This window comes from Triplophysa dalaica, chromosome 17, assembly GCF_015846415.1.
Source record: "Triplophysa dalaica isolate WHDGS20190420 chromosome 17, ASM1584641v1, whole genome shotgun sequence".
NCBI classification, from domain to species: Eukaryota; Metazoa; Chordata; class Actinopteri; order Cypriniformes; family Nemacheilidae; genus Triplophysa; species Triplophysa dalaica.
The window spans coordinates 18,400,197-18,424,929 of record NC_079558.1 but is presented as its reverse complement, the minus strand read 5'-3'; the positions used below and the strand labels follow the sequence as shown (position 1 = coordinate 18,424,929).

General features: G+C 40.4%; 1 protein-coding gene across 1 annotated transcript in view; it reads left to right on the top strand.

Moving 5' to 3' along the window:
• Positions 1 to 13,118, top strand: part of LOC130439453 (protocadherin-15-like) — a 135,816-nt gene extending 122,698 nt beyond the window's left edge. The window contains exons 34-38 of the mRNA XM_056772071.1: positions 5,624 to 5,645; positions 7,412 to 7,450; positions 7,656 to 7,729; positions 8,268 to 8,397; positions 10,453 to 13,118. Of these exons, the coding sequence (XP_056628049.1) occupies positions 5,624 to 5,645; positions 7,412 to 7,450; positions 7,656 to 7,729; positions 8,268 to 8,397; positions 10,453 to 11,655 (1,468 nt within the window). The 3' untranslated portion in view covers positions 11,656 to 13,118. The remainder of the gene's footprint in view (positions 1 to 5,623; positions 5,646 to 7,411; positions 7,451 to 7,655; positions 7,730 to 8,267; positions 8,398 to 10,452) is intronic.
• The last annotated feature ends 11,615 nt before the right edge of the window (positions 13,119 to 24,733 follow it).

Below are 24,733 nucleotides of genomic sequence, written 5' to 3'. Positions count from 1 at the left end.
ACAATACTTTATAACAATTCAAAACTGCCAAGAGCAAGATTTCCGCTCACGATTGATCACCTCCAGTTTAAGTGAATGAACTCACTTGATCATTAACATGCTGAAATCACAAATGTTTCAATGATTTCTCCTGAAATCTCCCAAATGTGTCTGTCATCAGAGTTTGAGAAGAGATGTCAACAACGTGTCAAACTGAGCTCAGATTTGTCTAGTCAGTAATCAATAGTCAATATTATTGAAGATCAATGCTATTTCTCATTAAATCTGCGTTTATTTTACACCTCCATACTCTTCATCTTTGTTGATTGAAGAGAAGCTTTAAGTTGCTTTGGATGAAATGTGTAGTAAAAACGATCAAGCTTCTGTTTATCTCTGTCACGCATCACTTTGATCAAGACGAATTCTCCAAAGAGCCGTTAAAGACCTTCTCTTATAATTTTATGTCATTAACTTTCTAAGATGTCTACTTCTAATGTTTCTCATGATTCTTGAAATCAATCCAGTCATAAGTGTGGCTGCTGGCAGCACGACACAGTCAGATACACTCTTATCTAAAGATTAAAGAACAGCTGAGAGACGGCTTCATGATGGGATGAGCCAGACGTGTGATTTCATGTTTACACAGTCACAGGGTTTCATTGTGTTCAGCACAAGCCAAGATAGAACTTCACATTTATCATCAGATTAAAGGAAGTGGAATTCTCTTGCCAGGCATTAGTCATGTGACCCAGACCTGGTGAATATTGGGCATGAAATAACATTTAAAATGGCTGAAAAAGCAATATTGCAGATGTAAGAGATAAAGATGTTGTGAGACGTCTTTCTGGGTCCATGTCTTTTGTTGGTACTGGAACAATAGTAATGTGATTTATCCCCTTAAACTGAATGAGTGTCCATGTAGTCTGATCTCTACAACACAGTCCTCACTTACAATATCACAATAGACAATAGTAGGCTAAAAGCTTTCTTTCTTTTCTTTTTAGAGTCATAGTTATATGTCCACTAAGTGATATTTTTCTGCTGTTTATATAGGGGATCTATTCTGTTTAAATATACCGTTACGTCGCTGTGACGGGTGTAAAGTGGTTCAAATAGTCAATGTCTTTGTCAATGTGCAAAGAAACCACACGCTTTTCAGTCTCACTAACTCATGCTTTGCACTTTTTCTTTCTGTTTTTTCGTTTTCATTTCTTGGATATCAGACCGAAGTAAGTAGACAGATTTCTGTCCTATCAACAGTTTAAACAATGTGTAGATGTGGTTTTCTGAAAGCTTGTCATGGTTGTGCTTGTAATGTTCGTCTTAAAGCAACTGCATACATTCCTTCATTGCGATGAGTTGCCTAGCAGTGAGAGCATACTGTAGATAGTTGTGGTGTGTTGTTATAGGACCACCAGTGTCAGTGGGCTTTACTGACTCTTTGCTTTATTGGATGTTTCCACTGTGTGGTTAGCGCTCTAGTTTTCCCAAGTAAGTGCTTTCATAGCCGGCTTCTCTCCCACCTCTTAGTCTACAGCACTGTTCACGTTCTCTGTTAAGTCGGTCTTTGTCTCTCTTTGCGGATGTGCTGAAAGCAGGAATAAGAGGTGTGTTCTAAAGGAGGGCGATCGCCAGCGTCTCATTAGCACGTTTGCATCCCGCGCCATCACTGCACACAAGCAGTCCACCGCTAATGGGATCCTGCTCAACAACCTGCCCAAGTCAGAGAGCAACGTCACGTTCCTTTCGGACGAGAACCCTCTTACTACTACCAACCCCCTGTACCATGATGACGGCACCATCAGCAGTCCAGAGAATCAACATCGGAGGTTTCTTCTGGGACTGTATTCGCCCAGCATGAGAGGTTTGAGTAAATCTATCCTTCGCTTTCCATCGTCAGGCTCAGGTCACTCCTGGACTTTACCCTCTAGACTTCACAAGTGGGAAAGCAGCGAAGCCCTAAGGAGCAGAGGGGTGGTGATGGACCCGGTTCAGTGGGAACTACAGCTGCTCAGGTCCGAGCTGAAGGACAGTAAAGAAATGCTGGAGGGGTTCGATGAGTTCACAGATGAAGATCCCAATCCTAAATTGACTGTAAAAGAACAGGCCCGTCAGTTTGAGCAGCAGGCTCTGCAGGAGGTAAAACAGAAGCAAGGTCAGGACTCCCGTGGGTCAATGTCTTCAGAGATCATTCTGTCTGTTTTTGAGACCCCACAGTTTTCAAACAGCAGACCTCCCTCCATAATCATCACTCAGAGTGACGGAACCCCTCCGCCTAGTCACAAGCCCACCCCGCCAGTCCTGCGCAAGTACAGCAGAATGAGCGGCTGTCCTGATGTGGAGTCCTACGAGGTCAATGTGGAGATCATACCAGACCCTCCAGATAAACCTGCTCCTCCACCACCCTCACCTCCTCCTCCACCACAATCACCACCTCCTCCACCACCATCACCATCTCCTCCACCTACATCCAGTCCACCATCCCAGTCCATTCCCGACCCTCCATCTTCCCCAGCTCCTCCTCGTCCAGCTCTGCCACCGCCTCCTCCCCTCCCTCCGTCTTTGTCCCCGACCTTGTCACGCCCCGTGTCCGTTTCTCCGTTCGTCCTTCCTCCTCTTCCCTCAGTCTCAACCCTCCGACCTGTGTCCTTACGCCCCACACCTCCTCCGTCGCAGGAGCCGGAACCTCCCAAGAGGGAACTCAAGGGGATCCTTAAGAACATCCAGAACATAGCAGACCTAGAGAAGTCCGTTGCCAACATGTACAGTCGAATAGATCAAAAGCAGCGTCCTCCAAAGATTGTGCTCAAACCAGAAGTGTCTGTCCAATCAGAAGCCGGCGAGGCGGAGCCTGTACAGGAAGCATCTCAATTACAGCCCAATCCAAACATGAACTGGCTCGTGGAGGAGCTAGAGAAACGCTTCCCATCTCAATCCACTAACCTGTGACACTCTCTTTGTTGCTGTTTCTCTGTCAGGCAGTTCACAAAGGACACATTCTAACGTTAAAAACAACTAATGGTGTCATAAATTGAGAAGAACATTTAAAGCATAATCATATCTTTTGACTATATGTACTGTAAATATACAGATTTACTGGATGGCTTCATTGTTTGTTTCTGATGGGATCATTGACTGATAACAACACATCCTTTGTGAACATTCCTTTAGACTGTTTCTACATTTCTGTCATGTCTTATCAATGCGTTTGATCATACTATAGGATGAAGTGAAGTGTTTATTCTTTACAGTTTTTGTAATCGATGCATTTTTCATTTGGTCTGGAAAAGTTGTGCAGTTGTGTTTTATTATTTAGAGCAACATCTATAGAGGCCTTTTATTCGTTCAAGCTGTGTTTTAGTTCTGTCACAGACTCATAGCACTTGTCTAATTCACAGAGTCTCATGTTACCATCTCTGGTTTGGTTGGGATGAATGTCTTCTATAAAGCTTTGCTCTGAGGAACACTGCATGCGCTGAACTCTGATTTGTCTTTTTTCTCTTGTCTGTAAGCATTGACACCACATTTAGGGCTTTTTTTAATGATCTATAAGCATATGATCTGAAGCGCATGGCGCAGCTGCACTTAGGGCGTGTCTGAATCCACTTTTGCTAGATTAACGAACTGCTAGTTTAAAACAAAGTGAAAATGCTAACTGCTTCTGGCTGAAACAAGCAAAAACACTGGCGTCACATTGCGTCAGGTAAAGCCCCTTACACTGTCTTCTAAATTCTTTTTTCCACTGATATCTGGCACAGAAAAGATCTTGTAATTTGCATGTAAAGCACTCAAACACATATGAAATTCTTTCAAACGATTATCTACAGCTTATACTTCCAACACTTCTCATTTCTCTCTTCATTTGTAGGTTTAGTATTGTAACTCAATAGATGTGCTGGATCAGGTTTGATTCATTATCAAACGCTCAAGCAGTCATAAATTCATGCCAAGTCAACTGCCAAACAATGAACAAATATTAATGTGCCCATTAGGCAAGTTTTTACTTGAGTGACTTGTGAAGTGTTGAGTTGTTTCTATCCACGGTTGGGTGAAATATGAAGAATAATTAACCAATGCAGTGCTGTTTTAACATGAAGTGTAAACGCAGAAGACAGACAGAGAGAGAGAGAGCGCTTGTGCGTTTGGCGATATGAGCATTCAAAGTGTCCCTCAACCAACGGCGAGTCCCCAGCCCAGTAGACTTTATGTGAATACATTTTATGGGGGTTTTGGAATCAAAAACGAGCCATGCATGCTCGGACGCTCCATCAAGCCCCGCCCAAAATATCCCAAACAGAGAAACGGTGAAAAACTGTTTAACGGTTTAACTCCACAATTCAGAACTATCTTCTCCTGAGTCTTTGTAATGTGTTTTAGCAATACATTTCTAACATCTATAATGTGTTTAAAAACAATTCTCAGGATTCTCTTTACCTGGACTTCAAATACAGTCAAAACTTACAGGCTCTCATTTCTGTCAATACAGTTCAGTAATTTTCATGACATCATTCTGAACTAAACACTGGCTCAATATGTCCCACCCTAACTTCCTGTTTCGGTGGAAATTGAACACATTGAAACAAAGTTGCACACTTGAAAGCACTTCATTGAAGGTTTAGATAAAGGAGTAAAACAGAATACACTTGATGTCTACAGATGAAGTGTGAATGCAGCATAACAACAGGGAAACACATTATTTCATTTACACAGAATCCTAAGCAAGCCAGACTAGAATCCTCACAAAATGTCTTCCCATGTTCCCATGTCATACAATCATTTATTTATGTGACCTGTGACGCATAATACACCAAACATGTTTATGGAAATCAAGACCCAAACAAACATGACTCATCTGCCATCACTGTAAAAATTTCTCTTGAGATGCAGGTCATCACGTGTGTTTTTCTCTAGTAGTGTTTTACAGAGACACCGTGATGCTTGCAGCGGCTCAACGGAAGTTTTCATCATGGTCATTTTACAGAAATCAGTGGTGATTTCAGATTTAAGTGTTTCATAAATGAGCTTGAGATGAACTCCAAATGAGAGAACAACAAACAAATATCAAAATGCCTTTTGACCATCACAAGTTTCTGAGATGAAGCCTCTAACCAATGTAAGGAACACCATTCTAATGACGTTCAACACACTAAATAATCTTTCATTTTTGGCCCAACATGTTATTGTCCTGCAGAGGCACGCTTGCGTATGGACAGAAATGTGAACAAAACAAAGTCATATGATGTTAAGATGGCTGTGTACACCTTCATTTTCTGATCTTATGTTTCCTCCTGTCATTCATCACCGTCTTTCTTCAGACTGTTCCTCATAAAAAAGGCCATAGGTAACATTTTCAAAACTATCAAGAGTTTCCAGTATGTGAGCTACATGAGACGATGATATGTGTATATTTCTTATTTCACATCAATGTTATTCAAATTATCAGAGGTAGCTGTAAAAGATTTAAGTTGTCTTTGTAACCCTGCATCATTTCTTCTTGGTCTCTTTACCATTTCTCATCTCATGCATTTAAATCTGTGCAACACTGACAGTCTCAGAATGTTAAAACACTTTCTAGATATGAAATATCAAGGTATTATCGTGATAATCTCACTGACTTTATTTTCATTCTCTTATCTCCTCACAGGAGAGGCTACGGCCATCAGGAGGTTTGTATTTATATTCATTTCAATTGCATTGTGTCCCGTCCTGAGACAGTTTTATTGCTCATCATTTTTATCAGTGATGATATTTGATAAGAATGATGATGGAGGAGGAAAGATTTAATCTTGCTGAAGGCTGAATCTGTCACAACTTTGACTTGCTGATACGTTTAGTTTATTCATTGTTTAAATAAAGCAGTAAAATCAGAGTTCAGTTCTTATTGCCTCTACTTTATAACATCAATATGAAAAGACAACAGTGATAAATAAATACATTTATTTATATTGAGAAACAATAGAAACTTATCATTTGCGGTTTTGTTATTCTTCGGGGGCCGGATTCACAAAAAGGTTCTTAAGACAAAACATAAGATTGTTCTTTAGATAAATTATACAAAGTTCGTAAGTGTGAATCTCAAATATTTCTTAAAAACTCGCTTGCTCATGTGGTAACTGTATATGTTTATCTACTATATATACTAAACTTGTTGTGTGTAACAAGCACATCGCATTCTAATACACTGTAGGTATAAGCATGTGATGTGTTGAATGGCATTGTTAGCTAAAATGTGAGCAAGCATTAAAAATTATACTTATTATTTTAATTATACTTTATGTGCTACTTACTACGCAATAATATTTGTGACCCTCTCCGTTTCGAGTCACTTTATCCCAGAATTATGTAAAAAGCACTTTGTTTTTAATAATGAAAGCTAATGTAAGGGAGCCAGACCTTGTCATTATTATATCAATATAAATATTCCTTAATGGCAAATAAACCTCAAAATTATAATTCTGTCTCAAAACAGTACACGGCACATGTGAAACAACTAAATGCATGTATGAAACAGCTTTTCTTTAGAGATTTAAGACAATCTTGAGGCTTTCTTCATTTTAAGATGATATTTACAGCTTTTGTTTCGAGAATTTGAAAAATTTGAGAAAAAATGTAAGAACTTTCTTAAGATTATTTTTGGGGGATGGGGAATACATTACATTCCTAACTTTTTCTTAATTGCCATATTTTTTCTTAAATTCTAATTTAAGAAGAATTTTTTCAAGAATGTTTCGTGAATCCGGCCCCAGATCTCTGGAAAACCTGATTGTGTATTCTGACATGTAGGATTTGGACGTTGAAAGGTGCTCTTTCATATATCAATTCCACTAAGTTGACAATTGGGCACAATTTTCAAGATCATTTTTTATTTATAGATTTCACATCTGATAGAGAGGTTTACGCGTGTTCTCTGTGCATGTGTTCGTTCTATTATTCAAAAGTACAACATGATCGTAAAGTCTAATTAAGGACGGTTTCTACGCAGCGTTTTATAAATGAGGCCCCTGATCTCTTTGTGTTATTGTCCTGACTCTCTGTGGTGACGTTCTTTACTTTAAATGAATATTTAATGTCCAATTGTCATTTAATATTCATATTGATGTTCAGTCACACGGTTATTATCACAAAATAAATCCCTTCAGTTTGAGACAAGAGCTTTTATTTTCCTTCTGTGTCCGGCTCTTTACACACTTTCATTATCACCACAGAATTTGGTCATTTTCAAATGTTTTAGTGATTTTTTTGTTTTTGAAACCAAAGTGTGAAATATGGGCATGTGAATTTTGTCCACTTCCAATTTCAAATCCAACTTTATCCTCAAACTGTTTTATTGATGATCATCAGAATATTTTTCCTCTAGTGTACTCTTCTTCATTGACTAAATGTAATATTTCTTCTTTTCTCTTCTCTTCTCTTCTGTCTGCATGATTTATAGCAACAGCAGTTGCTCCGACCTTCTCTCTTAAGACCAGAGGTAGAACTTCTTTCGATTTCTCTGTCAAACTCATTTTCTTTTGGACTTTTCAACATTTTCCGCTTCGTGTAAATCAAATTTGTACATATATGAATGTTTTTCTGTGTCTTTATTTCTACTGCAAATCGTTTTCACCTGCTCCTGCCAAACAAAGAAAGTGTTTGAGTTGTTTTCATGTTGAGTTATACGTGTTCTCTGACCACAGGAGCTGTCGATGGAGTCTGGCATTGACCCAGGACAGGACTATTATACACAGGATTATTATAATTATGATCATGGGTGAGTGAAATCACATCTCTCTCTGTTCGCACCAAACATGTTTTTTGAAAGTAACAGCTACGAGAAGTGTTTTCTTTGAGATCACGATTGAATTCCATGTGTCCTTATGGAATCATAACATGTAGAAGAAAATGCAAAGAAATGAACGGTCGAAGGCCTGTGAGGAAGAGGACACCAATCGCAGAAGATAAAAGACCTTTCTGAGTAAAGTTCATGTGAACATCTAACTAGAGCGTGACTGGAAGTTTCTCAAGAAACATCTGATAAAGTTGGGTTCATAGAGACTGCGTGACCTGCTCTGACCTTTCACATAAACTTTATGGAGAACTTTGGCTACTAAATTGGATTTAGTTCTTTCTGAGTACAGGTTTAGTTTCACTTTTAGAGTTAGTTTTACATTTATTCTGTTATTGTCACACATCTGTACATGTTCATGATGGGATGGTTCCGTGTGTGAAGAGCCTGTAGATGTGTCCGAGGGACAGAAACGTTTGTATGTTTTTAGTATGTTAATGAATCTCTCTGATTGATGTCTCAGTTATGACTTACCTCAGTATGGGAGTCGTCGGAAGCTCATCTCTCCCACTGGCATGTATGACGAATATGGAGAGGTGATTATGGATGAAGACGGCAGCTACTACTACAGCCCACACGAGTCAGATGGAGAGGTAACACTGTTTTATCTGTTTTCTTCATCAATTTGAAAATTGACGCACCCATGTTGTCATACAAGATGTTCATGTATTTGCTTTATAAACACAAATGCTCAATTTGCTCTGTTCTCCGAAGCGCGATCACAACTTCACGTAATACGTAATTACATTGAAAAGGTCACGCTAGACATAGGCAGCACAGAGTCAGTGTTTACAAATGTGGAGAACGAGGACCGTTCAAAAGTTGTTGAATGTTCAATGACACATATTCAATTGTCTTTGTGTCAGTTTTTTGTTTAAATTGTCATTTTGTGTGCGTATTCTGGACTCCGCCTACGTCAAGCGTGACCTTTTCAATGTAATGAAGTATTACGTGAAGTTGTGATCACACTTCGGAGAACAGAGCAAGTTCAGCATTTGTGTTTATAAACTTATACATGTTTATTTATTTTTTCAAAATGAGCGATCGTTTCACTAGATAAGACTTTTATAAATGGTCTGGTATGTTTAAAGCCCTTTGAAGCTGCACTCAAACTGTCATTTTGACCTTCAAGCGTTTGGACTCCATTGAAGTCACTATATGGAGAAAAATCCTGAAATGTTTTCGTCAAAAACCTTCATTTTTTTCCGATTAAAGAAAAAAATACATAAACATCTTGGATGATAACAGGGGTGAGTAAATGATCATGAAAATGTATGTTGAAAGTGAACAATTCCTTAAAGTTGTCTTGTGTTTATGGCTCAAGGCCCTTTCGCATGGCTTCAATGTAAGTCTGTCAAGGTCCACGTCATGCACCAATGTGACCACCAAAAACACAGAGAAAGAAAGATGATAAAAAGCCACAAAAAACACTAAACAACCAAAACAGTTTAATAATATTAAAAAAGACAACTGCAACATAAATTAAAAAAAAAAGAATACAGGACTAGTCAAACGATTTTCGTTTCCTTTTTGGTGTGATTTTATTTGTTTTTGAGCATGCAAGTATGTAGATTTATCTAGTAGAGACGTTTAGAGTTCATTTATATTGGGGTTGAGTATCGTTTGAATTTAATCGCTCTTGATTTTGCTTATCGATTCCGATCCTTAATGATTGAAGTAAAACATTAAGATATCAACCTGTATGGTCATTTAGACTGCTTATTGACTGATTTGCCAAATACATATTTATTTATGAGCACTGTTTTGTGTATATATACACAAAGCAACCACTTTTGTCTGAATTTGTGTTAAAACCACTGAATTACATCATGGCTAAACTGTAGTTACTATAATGAAACTATGGTCAATTTGGGGTTCAAGTGGAATTGACATCCACATTCAAAGTCCAACTTGAAAATCTGTGCTTTAATGTATAATTCTCACATTTGTAACACTTTGGTCAGTTAATAATAATACTTTATGTATTTTATATTATTTATTTGAATAAATCTAAAGAGTTGTTTCATGTCTTTTCTTGAATCACTGAACTAATCAAGGTTGATCTACAATATAGAAACTCATTATTAATAATTCATTAAATACTTTTTGGAGAGAGTCATCTGTACAGTAATCTAATTACACTTTTAAATATGTAATTAATAACTAGTTATTCATTACTTTTTCTTACTTACATGACACTGGAGTGAACACATGCACACTGCTGAAAGTATGCACACAGGAATCGATCAAATTAATTTAAAGTATTTAATTAATTTCAATTCCGAATTGGAATAAAATTTAAAACCCTATTTCAATAAATTGTTGATAATTTAATTGATTGGGCTTGGTCAACGATAAATCAGATTAAATGTTTATTTAATGGCATTTTTCCAGAAGATATAATATTATTAATATAGTTATGAAAACTATGAAACGACTTAATGTAACGAAAATATTCTAATCAAAAGTCACACAACTGTTTCACCCCTGCAGTAGCTCATGTTGTGCTATTCTTTTCATTGAGTCATGTGAATCGGCCTGAAGTTTATGTTCTGTATTGTGTAGCAAGTTTCATTAATGACGGGTGAACTGAGATGTTGATCTGAGCGTTCAGAATGATAAACTGCCTGGACTGATCAATGTAACAGGTTGTCAGGAAAGGCAGAAGGTTGGCTTCACCTCCAGGTGGGGCGGCACCACGCCGGCCCCCCAGACAGGCTTTTGGAGACCAGACTCAAAAGCTTGAGCAACAACCAACAGAGAGGACTGCACACCCTCACAGCTCACAGACTGAAAGTCAACTCAAAGCACCCATAAAACAACTTTCTGAAAGAAAGTCTGGTCCACCAGCCTCATACCACTGTCTGTGGAGAAAGAACAGAATATTTCCCCAGGAGAATGGAGGAGGCATCGATGTCTCCAAGCCAACCACGAGACAGCGATCAAACAGCCCGGACAGCGGCATGGTTATTGACGGCAGCTATTTCCAGACTAAAGAAGCAATGCCGTCTGCAAAGACAAGACTTGGAAAAGTTTTGAGTCAGATGAATAACCTCAGAATGTTGCCAAACTCTCTGAGCCACGTTAGCGGGACTGGAGACGCCAACGGGAGCATCTCTCGGACACATATCGAGTCAGAGAGGGAATCAGAGACTATGCCTGGGGATAGTGGGAAAAGAGAGCGGGAGAAAGGTAGAATAAGTGAAGACGTTACTCCACAGTCTTACACCGGAAGTGGCACGTCATTCACACCTTATCCATACAGACTCCAGGAGGGAGCTCAGATGAGCGCATTAGACTCGGAAGATGTTGACTCGGACAAAAAGAGCCGAACAAACACAGAGACAGACGACACGGAGTCAAAGACTGAGTCAGGCACAGAGCAGGACAGCGAGGCAGAAACAGATGAGGCGTCTGAGACGGAGGACGGGTCCGAGTCCAGTACAGAGAGTCAAGAAAGTCGTTCAAACAACAGCGGAGAGACAGCGGTGTCTGTCAGACTATCTCACTCCAAACACAGCAGCAACACCTCTGAAAGCTTCAATTCTACAACTGTCTCTTCAGAGAGTGATTCACAGACATCATCAGCATCCAGTTACAGATCCCAGGCAGAGAGAGGTGAGGATGAGGACAATGAAGAAGACAAAGAGATGAATGAAAGTGTCTCTAGAATCAGACCTACCTCAGAGGAAAAACAAGATGATATCATCCAGAGCACAAGCAGCTTGTCTGTGACCAGCAGTAGAGGTTTGGACATCAATAAACTCCCTCCTATAGCTGAGAACGAGGAAGACACAACATCTGACAGAAGTGATGCTTCAGATGACGCTCCGAGTGACACAGAGTGTTGATTTGGAGGATTCAGAAGATGTGTTCAGTAAGATTGAGATACGTCTTCATTTGCTGTGTTGAAGTGTCCTTCATCTCTCTGGGCTTTGACTCACTTCTGGCATTTCTCTTTAACCTTCACTAAATAACACGCATGCTTCCTTCTCTCCAGTCTTACCTTTACAGGTCAACCTTCAAAAGTTTACATCAGCAGTGAGTGTTCAAGAAGATGAGGTTTTGTTGTAATGTTAAAAAGACAAAAAAACCCTGAACTGAGCTCATTGTGGATGTGAATGGTGTGTTTTCTGCTAGTTCTGTTTAATGACTTAATGATCTTCATGGGAGGCTGAAGTTACGGTAGTGCTAAGAAAGATATTTTTCTTCAAATCCTGTTGTTTTCAGCCAGGGGTTCTCAACTCCACGGCCCCCAATTGTGTTCAACAATATTCAAAGACCCCCCTCCCCCTCACAAAACCTCAAAATTTCTACCCAATAATTTTTTTTAGAGCTAAATATTACCTGGAAAACATTTATTAACTATAGAAATGGCTAAACTATAGGAAATATCTTAATTTTAGTTTTTTTATGTATTTCAATGCTAGTTATGTCTAATTTAGAGCTGTCAACGTTAACATGTTAAATGCAATTCATTTAATTTGAATTAACGCAAAAAATCTATTTAACGCCATTATCGCAACAATCCGTTTTCTGTCATAATTATCTAGCGCTACTTACATAATCACGCTCTTATTCATATAACAGCCTTTAAACAATTTAGGCACGATTTGAAACGGTTGTATTGACACGTCCAGTACAGATTGACAGGTTCTTAACATGACAGCGGTTCCGTATCGTGTAACGGTTGCGTCAGAATCTGTATGACAGCGCACCAGTATTAACTTCCCCTTGGTGCTTGAATGAACAAAAACACACATGAAAGTGCCAGAAAGCACAATTTGTCTAGTATTTTCGCAAGCACAGTCTTCAGCGAGTTAAATAAAGTCTTAAAAGAATGCAAAGAGTAGTGAAAATAGTAAGCGCATTAGACCTGCTTGAGCGGCAGCTCTTATAGATGCCGCGTTCCTGCCATGATTCCTGTCACAAATCTTAAAGAACAAAACAAAAGAAATCAATGTGATTTTGTAGCTTCAATGTATGAGATGTATTGAGAGGTAAAGACTTTAAAGATTTTGAGAAATTTCTATTTATTATTTATGCTAGATAGGTAGGAAGGGCAAACTAATTATAATGGGTTTGATTAGTAGAAAAAACCCTAACCCTAACCCATCATTTGATTGTTAATGATAAGATTGTAAAGTAACCTGCAGTTTCATGTTTCAAACAGAGATGGAGATAGAGAGTTACAGAACAAATTGTAAGACATTTTTAGGAAGTTCAGCCTCTCTCGTGTGTTCTGACAGCCAACCGCTGGTGATGTGTGTGCTGTGTGAAAAGGCCGCTGTTATTCTGTTGTTGACATCTCTGATCTTTTTCAGTACGGCAGAAAAAAGCGGATCAAGCTGGTTCTGGACCGTGAATATGAGACCAGCTCGACCGGAGAAGAAAGCTGCCCTGAATCTCACAGGAACCGCCTGTCGAACGTCAACAGCAACATCAACGGGAGCATTTACCTGGCCCAGAACGGCTCCATCATCCGGACCCGGCGAGTCGCGCACACCAACAACATCAAACTGACCTCTCCGGTACGGCTGGGGAAACACTTTAAGAAACTGGACAAACTGGCTGTAACGCATGAAGAGCGGCTTCCGTTAAACAGCCCCGTACTGACAGACGCCTCTACGGGTGAACAGAACCTCGTGACCAGGCCCTCCAGCGGGTCCCTGGCCTCCAGCACCACAGGACCAGAGAGTATAGCCTCAAAATCAAATGTGCTGAAAGGAGGGGATGGAAGAACACAAAGCGGAGATGAACAGGAGTCCATGGTGGACAGTCACGAGGCGAGGGACCCTTTAGGGTCACACAGTGACCGCACACAGTCCGATGAGGAGGAACTGTGGATGGGGCCGTGGAATAACCTGCACATACCCATGACAAAACTGTGACTTCTGTCGTAAGCTGAATTTAAAGCATAAACGGAAGAAATTGCACTTTCATTCAGTATTACATCATTGCGTTCAGGGCCCTGAGTAATGAGCTTTCTCATTGATTATTACATTCATATTTACCTTAAAATTCAAACCCAGTTAAAGGTGCAGTAAGCAGTTTCTGACAAGTGCTGTTGAGAGTTAAAACAAATCGCCATCGAATGTGAAATGTGAAAAGAAACAATCCTGCCTTCTTTGCACCGCCCTCCCTCATTATGGGTGTGCACGTCCCCTGCTGCTGATTGGCTACTTTTTTAACTAAGTACACAGTCAGGACTAGTAAATGTTAACAAAATTGTTTGTTTGGATTTCAGTTTTTAGTGTCATTTCTCAGAAATTGCTTAATGCACCTTTAATTGTTGTCATCTGCATTTTTAAGTTGCTAACATACACTGTATGCTTTCATAAATATTTATTAAATATTATATGTGATACTTTATTAACATCATAATATTTATTATTGTCATTATTTATCGTTTTATTTTACTGTTATTATTTAAAAAGCATACTTTTTTTCCTTTGTTTACATTTACTTAATGTCACAGTCATTTGGATGTACTTGCACCAAACCTGAGAGTGCTATATTTTTGTGCGTTTTAATACAGATTTAAATGAAAACATTAAGAATATGGCCACAGCTGGTACAAATATTTGCCAAACTGAAGAAATACTTCTGTTGTTTTTCAGTATTTTTTTATTTTCTTTATTTTTATTGGCAGAGTGATGTATATGAAAAGCAATGCAGAAACTTCTCTCATTGTGCTGCCTTTAATAATAATGTTTGACTGTTTTTACCAGACGGAGAAATGGCCCCTGAAATAAACATTCCTGCTAAAAACTGTGTCATCATTACTTAACGCTCATCAGTTTAATGAAGAGAAAGAAAGGAAATGATTACTTCACTGTCTAATAACAACTTTTTACAAGAAAGTATTTGATTGTATGTAGTGATGATCATGAACAAAATACAGCATCAAACAGAAACCTGACAGTGGTACAATGATCTATTACAGCTGTGGGTTTAAGAATTGTCCGTAGAAAAAGTGTTTTTTTTTAATCAGCTTTTTATCATTAACTTAAGCAAACAATGAGCTGTTTGGTATATGGTTCCCCCATGTGGTTGATAAGCGCAATTGTCTGTTATAAATGTTGTAAATATTGCCTCTGTTTAAGCTTCCACTTGAGCAGCGGAATACACATGAATTTGTCGAGTAAGCACAAACCACTGTAACATCATGTCGCTTCATAAAGTGTACATGTACTAAAACACTCTTTTGGATCCCGCAGGTTATACTACTGGACTATAATAATAGCTCAAACTAGATTCTGAGGTAGCAGTTGTTTATTAGCCGTTAGCGCATAGTGTGCTAGCTACATAACAGCTAAATTGCTAACGTTAGCTACATAAGACATTTGCACGTGAATGTGTTTAGTAACGGTCCGGTCCGTGTACTTTTGCGTCCATTCGTTTTTCTTTTTTTAACCATGACGATAAAAATAAAATATAAACGGTTGTTGTATTTTAAGCAAAAAAAAAAGTTACATTCAAAATTTTGAATTAGAACTGTATTCAGAACATTCTACGAAAAAAATGTATATTGACTTATTTTCAGATTTTTGTTTATGACTTTTTGCACCTTACTTTACATTTATAAAATACACAAATTATTAAATTGTACTAGTTTTCTGAGGCCAAATTAGTGACCCGGAAATATTTTTTCCCGCACCATTGAATGCGAAGCACCATGTCTCTGGAACCGTACAGACATGATTTTAAAACATCACACACACAAGGACGTTGCTGAGCATCTGTCTCAAATTGGTGTTGGACGAGGTTGTTCGGCGAGGACTGTTAGAAGATTTAGATTTTTGAAGCCATGATCCCGAGCTATCCGTAGTGCAACTAACACAAATTGCATATACATTACATTAAATATCCAGAAGTTAGACAAGAATTATTTAAAAAAATTGCATTTTTGTAAAACTGAAAAAATAGTTGTATACCAATAATTTGATTTTCATTTATAAAATAATTTTAAATAAGAAAATGTACTTTGTTTGTGGTTAATCTCTCCATTAACTTGAAAACAAATATAAAGAAAAGCACATTTTTTGTTTTTTATATAGTTGTTAAAAAAAGAAAAAGGAATGGACGCAAAAGTACACGGACCCGGTCCATGTACGTTTTATTCATTTGATATCCTATTTGAAATGAATTATAGGAAACTGAAAGATGACTCGTTTTTTATTTTTTCGTTTAGTTCACCAAACGAAAAATTACATTTCGGCCCGATTTTTCGTTTGCCGTTTAAAAAACGGGTTTTGGATTCAATATGGGATTCGTATATGTGGGCGGTGCATTAACGCCCCTTTCACCCGATTGGTCAAATCGATCACCATTCTGTACGGACTTAATTCTACCCATCAGATTAAGAGTCTGTACGAGTGCGATACTGACAACCACCAGACAGCCTCGCATATCTTACACCCGCTAGGTTAAGAGGGACGTGCTCACTGGACTTTCTCTTGTTTGCTGTGGACCCGTCACACAGCAGTTTTAGGCATTGTTCTGTTTTTTTGCTATAAATCATAAATGTCAAGGTGGTATTTTCCCGCAATAGAAAGGCGGTTGGATTGTTCCCTTTCGAGGGAACTCAACACTGCGTCATGGAATGACTCTTTGGGGAACGCCATTAGCGTGACTTGTCTGAATTGCGTGTGAAACTAACTTTCGCTATATAGTCGCATGATGATGACGTCACTGATGACGTCATGACCACCGTGACTATCGGAAGGCATAAAAAGGAAGCGGAAGCAGTGCAAACCAGCTTCTGCCATTCAGCAAAGCGTCTGTTTGTGTGTGTGAAGGTTTCTAGTTTATCTTAGATAGATTAGCAATATGAAACGTATGTCAAAGAAGGCATTTAAGCAATGTGTTCCTCCCTGCCCCCGTTTTATTACGGATAGGGATTCACATGAGCTTTGTGTGAAATGTTTGGGAATGGAACATGCTAAGGCAGCTCTTGAGGGAGCTGCCTGTGAACATTGCTTGTGGCTACCGCTAAGATCTCTTCTCTCACGTTTAGCACTGTTTGATGAGTCAGGCAGTATTCGCAAGCCTCATGGTTCAGGTCCCGCTTCTGCCGAGGCAGTGCGTGGTCTGCAGTCATGGGGTTCGCAGATGGATATTTTGGAGGGTGAGACGACTTCGGTCCTTTCTCATCCCTCAAATCCCATTGCTTCCGGAAAGGGTTTGGGAGCCCGCATGGCGGCTTCTCCCGCCCCATCTGGAAGCTCTATGCACTGCTCTAGCTCTGAGGAGTTAGAGAGTGTTAGTGTGCAAGCAGTAGAAACTGAAGATCATGAAACTCCACTTTCCCAGGGTTATGAGGAGCTATTAGAGGTTGTTACACGGGCAGTAGCCAAGCTTAGTGTTGATTGGCCCCAATATCAACAACAACTTACACCTATAAGTAAATTAGATGAAAGATACTTAAAAAAACGGGCACAACCTCTACGTCGGGTGTTGCCATTCTTTCCAGATTTACATACTGAGGTTTCTAAATCATGGAAAAAGCCATTTTCTTCCAGAATTTCCACCACTGCCACTAGTTTCTCCTCAGTTATAGGAGCTAGAGAGAAAGGCTATGGCATGATGCCCAAGGTGGAAGAGTCTTTGGCCACCTACCTTTCACCTGAAGCGGCATCATCATTGAAACCTCCGACATTGCCCACCAAGCCATGCCGGATTACGTCAAATTTGGTGGGTAAGGCATATATGGCGGCAGGTCGGGCTGGCTCATGTCTGCACACTATGGGTCTTTTACAGGCATACCAGGCCGACCTGCTGGGGGACATAAAAGAGAGCGAGGTTATTGATATAGACCTGCTTAATGAACTGAAGACAGCAGCAGATCTTACTCTCCGAGCTACCAAGCAGACAGCCCAAGCTATTGGGCGCTCCATGGGGGCCCTGGTAGCTACAGAGAGGCATTTATGGTTAAATTTGTCTGGTATTAAGGAGAAGGACAAGTCTGTGCTGCTTGATGCACCATTGTCTGACCAAGGTCTCTTTGGGAATGCGGTCGACACTGTGGTCGATCGTTTTCAGGAGGCAAAGCGTCAAGCAACAGCTTTCCAAAATTTTTTACCTCGCCGTTCTTACCCTCAGGGTCCTGCAGCTCAAAGGCAGCCCCAGCCATCTACTACTAGTGCTCTACATTGGCAGCAGCAAAAACAGAGTGTTGCTACTCGTACTCCCCCTCAGAGAGCTTGGGGGTCGAGACCGCAATCCCAGAAGTTCTCAAGGCAAATCAAGCCAGATTTGAGGACAGTTGTTATCTCCAATCGGAAGGCTGCTGCCAAGAGGTCCTGACGGTACCTCAGCGCTTCAAATAGCACCCATTCTGGGGGGGTGGACAAGTCCGGTTCCCCCAAGAGTGCCTCAGGAGGCCACTACGTTAACCTCGCCGCCCAGTGCGCTTCGGGGCACGTCAGTTTCCCTAGTACGGGGTCAACAGAATCTACCCATGGTAGACCCTGTAAACATGCTAATAGTTCCACTATCCCCTGCAGGTCAATTACTTCAAGGCATCGATCCGCATTCACCCAAAGCCGATGTCATCACGCTGACTCCCTTAGTGCACTTCCTCCACGAGTGGAGAAAGTTGCCGAATCTGACTCCATGGCTTCTCCGCATCATAGAGAAGGGGTACAGAATTCAGTTTGCTGTCAGCCCTCCAAAGTTCAAAGGGGTGTTTTGCACCGAAGTGAGTTCCGATCGGGCTCGGGTGTTAGAACAGGAAGTACAATCTCTCTTGATGAAGGGGGCCATAGAATATGTTTCCCCTCACGAGAGTCAGACAGGTTTTTACAGTCGGTACTTCATAGTTCCGAAAAAGGATGGAGGGCTCAGGCCTATTCTGGGTCTGAGATATCTCAACAAATCTCTGAGGAGGTACAAGTTCAAGATGCTTACGATTCCTGTTATTGTGGCTGGAATCAGAAAAGGCGACTGGTTCACCACAATAGACCTGAAGGATGCATATTTCCACATATCCATCCTTCCTCAACACCGGAAGTTTCTCAGATTTGCTTTCGGAGGCAGAGCCTACCAATATCGAGTTCTTCCATTCGGCCTTGCTCTTTCCCCTCGCACTTTCACGAAATGCATGGATTCTGCCCTTGCTCCACTGAGACTTCAGGGGATTCGCATATTAAACTACATAGACGACTGGTTAGTGCTAGCTCAGTCTCAAGAAATGGCGGTTCGACATCGAGATGTCGTCCTCGACCATTTGAAGCTTTTGGGACTGAGGCTCAATGCCAAGAAGAGCAATCTAACTCCTCAGCAGAGCATTACATTTCTTGGGGTAGTGTGGAACTCAGTCATGATGCAGGCACAGTTGTCTCCTGCACGTGTCGAGTCCATCCTGACAACAATATCCAGAATCAAGATGGGTCAGGCATACACTGTCAAGCATTTTCAGAAAATATTAGGTCTAATGGCAGCAGCGTCCAACGTGATTCCTTTTGGCCTTCTGCATATGAGACCTTTACAATGGTGGCTAAAGAACAAAGGGTTTTCCCCGAGGGGCAACCCGTTTCGTATAATCAGGGTTACGCGCAGATGCCTTCGTTCCCTGGCTATATGGAAAAAGACACAGTTTCTAAATCAAGGTCGAAAATTGGGAGCTCAATGTCACAGGATGACAGTGACGACGGATGCATCCCTCACAGGCTGGGGGGCAATAGTAGAAGGTCGCTCAGCCAGTGGGCTATGGACAGAGCAGCATCTCCATTGGCACATAAATTGCCTGGAGATGTTAGCTGTCATAAGAGCTTTGAAGTACTTCCTCCCAGTCCTCAGGAACCATCATGTTCTAATAAGAACATACAATACAGCCGTGGTCTCTTATATCAATCATCAAGGGGGCCTGAGGTCGCGCCCTCTCTGCAAGCTGGCGCACCAGGTTCTCCTATGGTCCCAGGAGAAGTTTCTATCTATCAGGGCGACTTACATTCCTGGAGTTCAAAATGTGGGAGCAGACATGTTGTCGAGACAAGGACTGAGGCCAGGAGAATGGAGACTTCACCCCGAAGTGGTGAAACAGATTTGGGAAAGATTTGGTCAGGCCGAAATCGACCTCTTTGCATCTCAGGAGACATCTCATTGCCCCCTGTGGTTTTCAATATTTCTTCCAGCCCCATTGGGACTGGACGCCCTGGTACAGACATGGCCGAGGCGGCGTCTGTATGCTTTTCCCCCAATCGCTTTGCTCCCGCAGGTCCTAGAGAGAGTTCGACAGGAAGGGATCAGACTCTTGTTAATAGCCCCTTATTGGCCTGCACGAGTCTGGTTCTCGGACCTTCTAATGCTCTTAGAAGGCCAGCCATGGGAGATTCCCCTCAGGCAGGACCTCCTGACCCAAGCCAGGGGCACGATATGCCATCCCAGCCCAGAACTATGGAAGTTGTGGGCCTGGCCGCTGAAGGGAGTGGCTTGTTGAATCAAGGTCTGTCAACTGAGGTTGTTGAAACCATTCTTAATTCTAGAGCTCCATCCACCAGAAAACTTTATGCTCTAAAGTGGAGGTTATTCACCTTGTGGTGTAATAACAGACATTTAGATCCAGTTAACTGCCCAGTGGCTTCAGTACTGGAGTTTCTGCAAGAGCGGTTTTCGGCAGGTCTTGCACCTTCTACGGTGAAAGTTTATGTGGCAGCTATTGCAGCCTTTCACTCCCCTCTGCCTGGGAGCACCTTGGGGAGACACCCCTTGGTTTCCCGGTTTTTGCGTGGTACCTTGAGGATCAGACCGCCTCCTCAGGCTAGAGTTCCAGCATGGGACCTCGCTGTGGTTTTGGAAGGGGCTTCCCAAGCTCCTTATGAACCTATTGAGTGTAGCTCAGACAAGTATTTGTCCCTCAAATTAGCCTTTTTACTCGCTATTACCTCTCTGAGGAGGGTAGGCGACCTTCAGGCTCTATCAATCTCTCCACCATGTCTGGAGTTCTCTCCAGGTAATATAAAAGCAATTCTGCACCCTAGACCAGGGTATGTACCTAAGGTGCCAAGCAATGTGGCCAGAACATTAGTTTTACAAGCCTTTCATGCTCCACCTCATGAGTCAGCAGAGGATCAGAGACTACACTTGTTATGCCCAGTCAGGGCACTGGGAGAGTATGTTAGAAGATCTTCCATATGGAGGAAATCGGACCAACTGTTGGTTAGTTTTGGACCTCATAGTAGAGGTCAGCCGGCCTCTAAGCACACCATTAGTAGATGGATTGTGGAGGCCATTTCCTTGGCTTATGAGGTGCGTGGACTACCTTCACCTCTGAGAATCAAGGCACATTCAACAAGGAGTATGGCCTCTTCGCAGGCCCTTCTGTCAGGTGCGTCTATGCAGGATGTTTGTGATGCAGCGGGCTGGTCTTCCCCGCACACATTCATAAGATATTACAATCTTGATCTTTCTTCCTTACCTGGTTCTCAGGTACTTATGTCTTAGGATGTGCATAACACCTTCACACTTAGACAGCCACAACTCGTATGGCGTAGAGGGTATTTCGTTCCCCAAAGAGTCATTCCATGACGCAGTGTTGAGTTCCCTCGAAAGGGAACGTCTCAGGTTACGACTGTAACCATTGTTCCCTGAGATAGGGAACGAGACACTGCGTCTCTTTGCCATACTCCTTATGACTGGAGCATTTGCTTCATTTTTTACAGAAGCTGGTTTGCACTGCTTCCGCTTCCTTTTTATGCCTTCCGATAGTCATGGTGGTCATGACGTCATCAGTGACGTCATCATCATGCGACTATAAAGCGAAAGTTAGTTTCACACACGATTCAGACAAGTCACGCTAATGGAGTTCCCCAAAGAGTCATTCCATGACGCAGTGTCTCGTTCCCTATCTCAGGGAACAATGGTTACAGTCGTAACCTGAGACGTTCCCCGGTGTGGGCGTGGCCTAAATGCGCTCTCTCTTAATGCGCTATAAATTCAATGTCTACTCCTGATGCAAGTTTGGCCAAGTTTCACTTATATTAATGTTTATTGTTATAAAACAATTTGATGAATAGGCTCTATATCACGAACTTGGATACACATCATTTAGATCAAACTCCAAAAATTCCATGATGACCATAATTCTTAATTCTGTCCACAAGAGGGAGTGTCAGTCTCTTTCAATCTACTTGATCCACTCTCCGTACAGATAAAGTAACAAATATATCTATGCATTTAATCTGTACTGCCATGAATATGTCTGTATGTCTGTAGCTGTATGTCTGAGAACAAACATCACACATAAGGAACATAAATGAATCTGCACAGTTGGGAGCCTGCATGCAGATGTGTATGTCAGTTTGTAAAACACAAAATTTAATTCTGCAAAAACGTTTATTTTATTCTCACAACATCACATGGAACCAAACGAAATGTGACCTGAAATGTTTTAGAAATTTGAGTCAATTTATCACAAATAATTTTCTTTCAACAGCAACAATTTTATAGTGCAAGTTTATGGACATTGCTGAACTTAAAACAGCATTGTGTAATGATGATTGGGAACATTCTTTAATGAGAAATAGTTCATGTCATCTATAAAAAACATGTGAAGGGGTGGATTCCTTAGCTCCAACTAGATAGCTTCAATTTCATCCTTTGGTGTAGTTATTATAAATAAATTATTGATCAGTTACAGTATATTCCAATAATAAATAATTCAATCAATATTCTTCTGCCCAATAATTATTGTGATCTGAGTAAATTATATGTACAGTATGCATGTATGTAAGTACAGCGAGGGAAATAATTATTAGATCCCCACACTGATTTTGTAAGTTTGCCTGCTCACAAATAAATGCAGGATCTATAATGTTTAGGTTTATTTTAACTGATAGAACCTGAAAATCAACCAAAATATCAGTGGAAATAAAGGTTATAAATTGATTTGCCTTTCAGTCAGTGAAAAAAATATTTGATCCCCTTCCAACAAGCAAGAATTCTGGCCCCAAAGATTGGTTATGTGCCTACATGGCCCACAGATTAGTCCTGTCACTTTAAGACAGTACTCCTAAATCATCTTGTTATGTATATAAAAGAGGCCTGCCAACAGAATCTGTATCTCCCATTTCAACCTCTCCACCACTATGGTCAACCAAAGAGTGGCTTAAGGAGACGAACATTAAATGTCATAGCCAGTCTCTAGACCCTAGTCCTATAGAAAATCTGTGGAGGCGAAAACTCCAATTTACTGAGCGACAGCCAAGAAACCTTAAAGATTGACAGAGGAGTGGACTCAAATATATCCTGACACATGTGCAAACCTGGTGACCAACTATCAGAAATGTCTGACCTCTGTGCTGGCCAACAAGGGTTTCTCAACAAAGAACAAAGTTATGTTTTGCTTGGGGATCAAATTCTTATTTCACTGACTGAAATGAAAATCAATTTATAACCTTTATATACAATTTTCCCCAGATTTTTTGTTGTTGATATTCTGTCTCTATTAGTTAAAATACACCTACCATAAAAATGATGGACCCTTCATTTCTTTGTAAGCAGGCAAACTTAAATCATCAGGGGATCAAATAATGATTTCCCTCACTGTATGTATGATTAACAATAGTTTTAGCATTTGTCTTTTGTTTTAGTTTTTAGTTTAGACATTGACTCTTTGTTACCAGTATAAAATAACAGCTTTATCCGGTTGTGAGAATTTACATATCACTATGTTTTGGAAATGTTTGAGATAAAGCTTGAGGGAGCAGTGTGTGTGTATGTGTTTGGTGGTGGAATGACTATCTGTAGGTGACCAGATTTATAGATATGCTAACCGTGTTGTGCCTAAACTAGGGCTTCTGTTGTGATACAGTATTGAAGATATGCTGTGAACTGGACATCCATGTGTACTGTAGATATTATCCAATTATCTTTGTCTTATTTATATCAGTACCTATTGTATGATTGCTCCTGTTTGACAAATTGCTTATTGCTCCCTGAACTCTCTGTAAATCTCTTTGGATAAAAGCGTCTGTTAAATGACTAAATGTTAATGTAAATATATAGTTCTATCATTTTGGTTTTGTAACAATTTCTGAAAAAGCTCATGCAGACCGAATGAGAAACTCATTTATAAAGCAGAGTTATATACACTGCCCGTTCAAAAACAGTCAACAACTGCATGAATTCAACAAAGAAAATAGGTAAGAGCCTCCCATTGGATTTGAGGTTTAGGTTCAGCAACGTTATGTGCCCAGAGAAATTAGGTCAGTTGACTGAATGACTCAAAGTTAGGCCATCAATGGGTTCTTTCCTCCCTGATGGCACGGGCATATTTCAACATGACAATGCCAGGATTCATCGGGCTCAAATTATGAAAGAGTGGTTCAGGAAACATATTCATCATTTTCACTCATTGGGCACCACAGAGCCCAAACCTTGACCCTATTGAGAATCTTTGGTATGTGCTGAAGAAGACTTCGCGTAGCGGGTAGACTATTAGTTTTATTGTTTAGATTTTGTAACAATTTCTGAATAAACAAAATGAAAAACCCATTAATTAAGCAGATTAGTTTTGTTGAGAAAAACAAGCACATCTAAATTTTCTGTTGAAAGTCGAGTCTGTACAGTAGCCTAGGTGTGGACAGAGACACTTACATACAGATGTAACGGTTTGAGAAGCAAACACTCAAAACAAGCGGATTCTCCAAACTGGTATAATTTAATCCACAGAGACACAGGAAAAAGCACAACACCATAAACACATTCAACACCGGACAAATAACAAAACCAAAGGAAGAATTTAAATAAGACAGAAAACAAGGGGTAGACAGGTGATGGGAATAGTGTCCAGATGATGGGGATCAGGTGAGAGTGGTGAAAAGGATTATGGGGAGTGTTGTCCGGTGATGGAAGCAGGCAGACTTTTAGCCTCAGACAAAGTTAATCTCCAATTTTTTTTAAATAATTGAGGAACATAAATTGCTC